This window comes from Arachis ipaensis, chromosome B06 (assembly GCF_000816755.2).
Source record: "Arachis ipaensis cultivar K30076 chromosome B06, Araip1.1, whole genome shotgun sequence".
NCBI lineage: Eukaryota > Viridiplantae > Streptophyta > Magnoliopsida > Fabales > Fabaceae > Arachis > Arachis ipaensis.
In genome coordinates this window covers 93767960-93776862 of record NC_029790.2, presented here as the reverse complement: position 1 = coordinate 93776862, position 8903 = coordinate 93767960, and the positions used below count along the sequence as shown (strand labels likewise).

At 32.9% G+C, this 8903-nt stretch overlaps 2 protein-coding genes and 1 long non-coding RNA gene across 4 annotated transcripts in view; 2 read left to right on the top strand and 1 right to left on the bottom strand.

Annotated features, from left to right (window-relative positions):
* LOC107604668 (putative HVA22-like protein g) overlaps positions 1-865 on the top strand; it is a 3108-nt gene extending 2243 nt beyond the window's left edge. For both annotated transcript variants that reach the window (XM_016306306.2, XM_021104614.1), the window contains one exon: positions 324-865. In XM_016306306.2, the coding sequence (XP_016161792.1) occupies positions 324-599 (276 nt within the window). In that variant the 3' untranslated portion in view covers positions 600-865. The remainder of the gene's footprint in view (positions 1-323) is intronic.
* LOC107604669 lies at positions 839-2157 on the bottom strand. The gene has a single exon (XM_016306307.2). It carries the CDS (start codon positions 1754-1756, stop codon positions 1307-1309), a length of 450 nt encoding a protein of 149 aa, XP_016161793.1. The 5' UTR covers positions 1757-2157; the 3' UTR covers positions 839-1306.
* LOC110263410 overlaps positions 3414-8903 on the top strand; it is a 13257-nt gene continuing 7767 nt past the window's right edge. The window contains exon 1 of the long non-coding RNA XR_002348983.1: positions 3414-3446. This is a non-coding gene — a long non-coding RNA (uncharacterized LOC110263410). The remainder of the gene's footprint in view (positions 3447-8903) is intronic.

Here is an 8903-nt window from a genome sequence, read left to right as displayed (position 1 = left end):
TTAATTTACATTAAAAATTATACAAATCCTAAACTATAAAACTGACTAATATTGATTAAAGAAAAAAAGGAGGGGGATGACCCTCAACTTGATAATTTTTATATATAAAATTTTTTATTTTACAGTTTAGTCCTCTCTTCTCCTGCTAAGTTATATTTTTGATGTTGGTCTCCTCCAAATAAAAGCTTCAGCTCCACCTTGATTGACTAACCAAAAATTAGTTCTCTATGTATTCTCTATTGCAATTCAATGTCATAACGTAAATACAATTAGTTAGTGGCGTTGTTGAGGATAGTAAGTAATATTATGGTGTTACATTGCAGAAAAGGGGTAATGAGATTGCAGCTCCAAGTGCACCACCATTGCCTTCATTGCGTGAGGCTCTATTTGAAAACGGCAACATGAATGGCTCAGGTTCAGGTTCAGGGCACAGCAAATTAACGCGCCGTAATGTTTCGGACGCGCACAATGCCAGGCCAGTGAATTTCCATTTAGATCCCCAAACGGGTTTCTTGCATGAGGAGGAGCCATGGGGGCCTGACGAAAATGACAAACCCGGTGGAGTCTTCGAGAAGCTACGACGCTTGCGTAAGAGTTAGACCCTAAAAAAAGCCAACACTAGGGAATATTACAGAAGCTTCAAACGAAAACTGGGAACGGTGAGCACAAAAAGCCCATCAGTCTAGAACTGTAACCCCGTGTACATACCTCACTCACATTAAGCCCGGCACAAAGGGAAATTGGAATTAACTTATAGCATTCACATTCATGTAATGTCTGGTTGTAACATATGTACTGAATAGATTGTTTCTTCTTTTCTTTCTTGGAACAACCACATACATCAATTGATTATTCTTTTCATTTCTTTTATTCTTTACGCTTGGAGGCCACAACAATTGAGAGCCACCGCTTGCCAAATTTAAAAAAAGAAAAAGAATAAAATAAAAATTGTACAGACCAAGCTACATATGCTATTTTTCAAGCATAGAAAAAAGCAAAACAAGGAGTAAATCTTCAATTTTGTTTATGATTCAATTTACTTTTACATTTTTTAAAATGTTTAATTTAATCCTGAGATTATATTTGGTGATTCAACTTAGTCCCTTTACAAATATTATATTGTAAAAGGATTAAATTGAATTATAAAACTTAATTTCAAAGATTAAATAAAACATTTTAAAAGTAAATAATTATAATGAATCACACTTAAAAACCTGAAAAAACAAAATTGAAATTTTACTGGCAAAACAAATATTTAGATTGGTATCCTGAAGCATGGGCTTACTGGGCTTCTGAGATTGAAGCGTTATGATGTTTTGCTTAGTAAGCTTCTGAAAGCAAGGAGTATACGGTCAAAGATTTTGGCGATGCGGCGGAAGAGGGAGCCGAGACAGGCGGAGAAGCGGCGGAGGAAGCGAGTGGATGAGGCGGAGGAGGAGGAGGATGGGGAGCTGGACATGGGCTGGAGGTAAGCCCAGGCAGCATGCTTGACAAGGCGGTTGCGGATGGAGATGGAGGAGGAGGAGGCGGCGGTGGGGGAATTGACGGCGGAGGAGGAGGAGGAAGGGAGGACGTCTCTGAGGGAGGTGTAGAAGGAGGAAGAAGTTGAGTTGGCGTTGAAAGAGACCAGCTCGAAGGTCTGATTGGTGTGGGGAGAGTCCAAGCTTGATGTGCGGTGGGGGACGGAGAGTTTGCTGGGCGGTGGCGCCACCATGGAGTTGTGGCGGCGGAGTGTTGCGGCGGAGGAATCAGCCATGGAATCAGAGAATGATTTGTGTGTTTTGTGTGGAGAGCTTTGGCGAGAAACACGCGGTGCGGGAGGCAGTGAGGTAACTAGAAGCTAAAATGGGAACAGAGCAAAACAAAAAGAAAAAAAAAAAAATATATATATATATATTAAGAATTTGAAAAAGTTGCTCGTTCTTAGACTTTTTCATAAATAAATAAATAAAATGTGATCCCAGTAGTAGTAGGCCGCAAAAATAAATAATAGGTGCATACGCTCCAACATCAATGCAATTATTGGTCTACTTTGTCCGTCTCTATCTTTTCTCAAGTTTGGAGTTCGGGTGTTTTACAAAAGAAATGAGCTAAAATGAATTCTAAGAATGGATATTAAGAGTATAATAACGACAATATTATAAGATTTTTTTTATTTAATGTATTGAAAATGTAAAAGAGAAAATTTTTTAAATGTTTAGTTTAAAATCATTTTTTATATTATTAAAATAAATAATAAGGATGTCAAAACAGTGAACTAACTAGGCTAACCTAACAAACTTGGCAAAAAGGCAAGTTGAACTGAATTTTGAGCTTACCAAATATGTATTTCCAAGCTTAAGGGGACTGGTGGGCGAATTAGCATGGTGAATCAATTTGAATTTTTTTTTTTAAATACAAAAGAGGAGTTAATATATATACAAAAGTTAAAAATTAAAATTGAAAAACACACCTCTCCCATTACTCTAACAAGAGCCACCAAAGCCAAGATTTAAGGTAGTATTTATTTCTAAAGAATGAAACTTAGTAAAGAATTGAACTTTAATATTATGTTTAGTAGTCAAAGATTAGAATTTAAATTTTAGTTTTGTGACACAAAATTTTAACCTTTTCAATGGCTTTAGAAGGTGGAACACAAAAAACTAACATTTTTGAAAATAGAAACTAAAATTTTAGCAATATTTTTTTAATAACTAAAGATATTTTAGTAAATATTTGTATTTTAACTCCATATCTATTTTGAACCAAATAAGATACTAATATATAACTCAGTTGTGAATACTTTATACTAAATATAATACTGAGATTTAATTTAATCTCACTCTCTCGGTCTCTTTTTTCTAATCTCTTTTCCTTCTCCTTTTTCAAACACAGTTTAAAAAAGAGAAAGTTCTCTTTCGTCGATCTTTCTTCCTCTTTGCTTTTATCTTGTGTAATTTTTTTATAGTGTTCTCTCATCGAGAATAGATATTGTGAAAGATAATTCCACTACAAGATTTATATTTAATTGAGAGAATTTTTTAGTAGAGGTTTTTAAAAACCTCTAAAATACATTTTATTTATGACAATTTATAAAACTCCCTCTAATAGTTAACTCAAAATTAAGATTTAAACTCTCATTTATAAAACAAAACCCCTCTTCTTCTTAGTTTTTATGTAATGAGACCGAATGAGAGAGAAGAGAAGAGAATGGCGACAAAACCTTAAATTCTCCACCGCCGGTTTCATCGCCGTTGCAGTCGTCAGTTTCACCGCCATTACAGTCGCCGGTTCCACCGCTGTTTCCATCACAGTTATTGCAGGAAGCTTCTCAATCGAGCCACATCCTCTATCAACATTATGGTTTCAGATCTATTTGCTCTGTAGTTATGGTTGCTACTACAGTTTCTGCCGCTGCAGTTTCTGCCACCGTTGCCGCCATAGTTTACGTCATTGTTGCCGCTGTAGTTAATTGCCACGTCGAAAGCTTCTGAATTGAGCCATTATTTTAGATCTGTTTTCTTTTCTTCTTCAGTTTTCATTTGTTTTCGTGTGGAGTGATTCCTGTGGTTAAAGTTCTCTAACTCCACTTAGTTACTAGATAAAAAAAAGCATTTAATTTACTGAACTGTTTTATTTATGTATCTTTCATTTTGGTTCCTTACTCTTCAAGAAATGTTCACATTAGAACAAAGTTAAATATTCACATTTTTTTTAAGTGATAATTATAATATTTAAGTATTTTTTAATAATTTAAAGGGTATAAACGTTACAACTAACCTGCAATTATATGCTTTCTTTGTAGCTTCAACATGAAAACATGTCCATAGATATTATAGAAGTAATATGAAAGGAATAAAAAGTGAGTTAAAGATAATATCTGAGAAGTTCTTAGTACTATAACTGAAATTTTCTTTCTTTCTCAGGTGAAAGTAGTAATGGCATCAAAGAGCTTAATGCTAAAAACACAATGCAAAAAGCAAAGGTAAGATAATATTAGAATAATAATTTAACGAAAAAGAATTTTAGCAGGATCAATTAATAAATTTAATATTGTGATTTTCACGAAAAGAATCTAAAGGGTAAAGAGAAGTAACAATTCTCAATTTGCATTTTATTGAGGGGGTTCAATAGACTTTCTCAGTTTAAAATATGCTTGAAATGACCATATTCTGCATGCTCCGAAACCTGGCTGAATTAGCTTGAATTTTCAACTTAAACATCTAAGTATCATTAGATAAGGAATCAAACTCAAATGGTAGCAACAGATCTACCTTGGGTTCGATACATCAATGGCAGCAAGTATATGTATATCTGAGATGGTGGCGTTTGGCGAGGAAAAGAACAAATACTTCAATATCAGCATGATGAAATGTCTCCAAAAAATAATTCTATCGTCATCGGACTGCATGGAACATATGATAACATCCTTTTCAAATCAGCATGTGTCTTTCCTGTGAAACTGTTAAAAATTCGGTACTCTGTTGATGTTTTTAGATTCTTAAAACTTGTCCCTATCAAACAAAAAAGGAGTCAACTCACAAATCTTTATTGGTTAATTTTATATAAAACATATATTCAACGAGATTATTATGACAAAATATTCTTTTTTTTTTTCGCTTTCCTTTCTATTTTCTTTGGGGGTTTACTTACCATTGTTCAGTAGTCCAAAACACCGCACAATGAATTCAACTGTTATGGAGTTTTTTTTTTGTGCTGATAATCAATGACTTCTCATCTCAACTATATGATGATGCTAAAGCTACCATCATATCTTAGTTAATAGCTCATTCAGGCACATATCTTAGCCAGCCAAAGTCCATGTTCTCAACCTCCCTCATTTTCTCTCCGTCCGTTTTTTAACTTAAATGCTTTATAACTGAAGTCACGTAACATGGCAAACACCTAAAAACTAATGTTTTTTTACACAGACAATGATAATCAGCAGTGACAACCAAAGAAAAATTCGGTATTAACATTTACTATTAACACACAAAATCCCGGGTTAATTTAGCTTATTTAGTCTATTATTTATGTAAAAAATACTCAAAATTGACATTTTATTAATTCACCCCTAACCATTTAACATACTTCTTTTGGTCTACCAAGTCTTTTTAGCTGTCTTTTGTTTTTTAGTATTACGTTTATGTGTATCTTTTTTGTTCCTGGTACGAACTATTCTAAATGCTTTTTTTTGAATACCTGATCATGAACAACACAAATATATACTTAAGTCAACTATTTAACTTAAATATAACATTCCAAAAATTTTTTACTAGCATAGCTACAATAACATCTTTATTTAATATAACTAACATAACATCTATGATGTAAGAGTTACAAATTGACGCTATTTGACTAATGCAAAAATCTTCTTAAGCAAGTCACAATTGTAATTATACCTAAGTTCAATTAGCAGTATTTAATCAATTATCATGATCATACTCATGAAGATAAAAGATCCACTCTAAATAAAATAATGAACTAATGCATAATTTTTAACCAACTTAAATTCAGTGGCTACTTTTTAATTGATACATTAATATTATTAATCTCTAAAATACGAATTTAAATGTCACTATTTATATAATTCACATAAAGTGAGAGTTAAAATTATAATTTAGTTATATATGATCTATTTTATTACTCCATTATTTAAGAAAGCTTGAAAAATAAAAGCTAAAGTGTGTGGACCGTTTACATATAAAGGCATACATATATGATAATATCATTTTTATTTTAATGTTAATCTCTTTAATCAAAACACACCACGTAACAAGCAAATTACCAAATAAAAAACAGTTAAAATAAAATAAAATAAAATAAAATAAAATAAAATAAAATAAAATATCAAATTATGAATCAATGTGTGCATTGTGTGCAACAAACCACCGATAAAAAAATCAAGAACACTCTAAAGTCGTTGAACAAATTACCGAATACAGGGCCAATGCCACTTTAAAATATCACCATAGATTTCTATAAGTTTGTAACCAACTCATCATCTCCACCCACAAAATACTATTTATACAACCAGAAAATTAAGACGCGACAGTATTTTCCTTTCCGTAAACCCCTCAATGTAAAATAAAGATTAAAAATTTTATCTTTTTCATTCAATTCAAACACATGCAATAACTAATAATAAAACACTTTTATGCCAGTTGATCAGAACATGTAAACAGATAATATAACATACTTCTATGAATAAAAGATAATGCTATGTGATGTCCCAATTATGAAGATCTGGATTTTCTTTTTCTGTTTCTTTCGTTTTTTTTGTGGAATTATGGTTGGAATAGATTTGGGAGAAATATAGATATCTTACTGGATTTACTATGATGGATTTTTGGATGTTAATTTTTTGGAGAGAAATTATATTTTAATAGATAAGAATTAGGGATGTCAACGGGATAGGGCGGGGGTGGGGGATGCCTCCCTGCTCCCCATCCCCGCCCTCAGATTTGTTCCCCATTTCCGTACTCATTCTCCGCCGTGGAGGAATATTGTTCCCCATCCCTATTTTTCATGGGATTCCATTTTTTACGGGGACTCCATTTCCCATCTACATAATAGTTCTAACTAATTATTAATTTTCATGTGAATAGAGCTAAAAGTATCTATCTTATACAAAAACTGCAAGATTTTATACAAAAAGTCTAAATGACGCAATGTGGGGACGCAACAACGAGTCAAAGGACAAAGCAGTGGACGAGGTGGGAGACGCGACAACAGAAAGGAGAATGGACACGACGGTAGAGTTACGAAAAGGAACGCCACAAATAGAAATTACGACGCGATAAGGGTGATGGCACGGTGAGGTGTGACGATGCGGTGAGAAGGGTGGCGATGGGGTGGCTGTAGAGAGGTTGGATGGAGTATGAACAACGTTAGGGATTTCTGAATTGAAGAAGGGTTATGCAAATAAAGATTAGGAGTTTTGAGTTTCTATATATATATGTGTGTGTGTGAGAAATGACTAAAAAACATATATGAGAAATAAACTATTAAGGATAATTTAGAAAATTCATAAATTTCGGGAAATAGTGGGGACGGGGCGAGCATCCTCGCTCGGGTCCCCACGCCTACTTCGGAGGAATTTTGTCCTCCATCTCCATCCCCACAGAAAAAATTTCCCACAATCGGATCCCCATTCGGGGCAGTTCCCGCAGGAATCCCCGTATCTCGGGGAGTTTTGCCATCCCTAGTAAGAATGTGATAGAAAAATGTTAGGAATTTGATTTAGAAAAAATTAGAATTGATTTTGAAAAGGACATTAATAATACTAAGNNTTTTGAAGCATATATCCCGGATTCCATTTATGTGGTTTGTTAAGAATATATACAATCCACCTATATCTAAATTATTATTGAAGTTTTGATCACTTCTTAATTTGAATTGGATTAATTTTGTTTGAAATTAAACACCCGTACGACCACCCAATCAATGACTATGCTCTAGAGTTAAGTTTCAAACTTTCAACCATGCATGGTTAGGGATCTAAAACAATGAAGCAAAAATATACTTTTAATTGATGACTACCACAGCATTCAAGGATTAATTAGAGCGATAATTTAAATTTTAGGTTATTGAAAAAAAAGGTAAACTGTTTCGCATGTATATAACTGATGAGTGTGAAATTAAAAATGCATGTGCGACCAGTGTGGATCAATTTATTTAACTTAAGTTTTCTGTAATTTAGTGAGTACAACAATGATGTATTTATTGGATGTGATATATTTATTAAATATAAAATATAGGGTAATTTACATAAATAAATTGTTTGTCCCTCAAATTTACGCAATTGCATTGTTTCAAAAATGAAGACGCAAATACATTATTTTATATATCTATAGAAACCGCTACTACCAGTAGCGGTTTATCAAAACACGTAATCCGCTATAGTCAGCAGCGGTTTACATGCCAATGGGGGAACACAGAAACCGCTAGAGGCTGTCGCGGTTTCTGTTTGTTGATGTTTGGCCATAAATCGCTACTGGCAGTAGCGGTTTATGTGTATTGAGACATGTACGTAAACCGCTAGCAGTAGTGGTTTACGTTGATTAGAAAATGTTTGTTTATGCTAAATTAAGTTACAAAAATATTGAGAGAAAGAAACGGAGTATATATTTTTTGCAATCATATGATTTATATGGATAAAAAATGAAGTAATTTTTAAAGAAAAAGTGTATGCTTTAGTGAATATTTTACTAAAAATAAATTATTTTATCATTCATGAGTTTTAGAAGGGATGAAGATAAAAAAAAATTTAGTCTTAGTTTATATATTTTAGTACTCTGTGAGTACTCACTCTATATTTGTATTTATTATTAAAATGAGATTAAATAGCAAATCAAAGAGTGAGTACTCACAGAATACTAAAATATATAAACTAAGACTAAATTTTTTTTTACCTTCATCCCTTCTAAAACTCATGAATGATAAAATAATTTATTTTTAGTAAAAAATTTACTAAAGCATACACTTTTTCTTTAAAAATTACTTCATTTTTTATCCATATAAATCATATGAGTGCAAAAAATATATACTCCCGTTTTCTTTCTCTCAATCTTTTTGTAACTTAATTTAGCATAAACAAATATTTTTTCTAATCAACTTAAATCGCTGCTGCCTTTACGCACATGTCCTAATACACATAAACCGCTACTGCCAATAACAGTTTATGGCCAAACATCAACAAACAGAAACCGCATCGCGACAGCCTCTAGTGGTTTCTGTGTTCCCCATTCGCATGTAAACCGCTGCTGGCTATAGCGGATTACGTGTTTTGATAAACCGCTACTGCCAGTAGCGGTTTCTATAGATATATGAAACAATGTATTTGCGTCTTCATTTTTAAAACAATGCAATTGCATAAATTTGAGGGACAAACAATTTATTTATGTAAATTGTCCTAAAATATA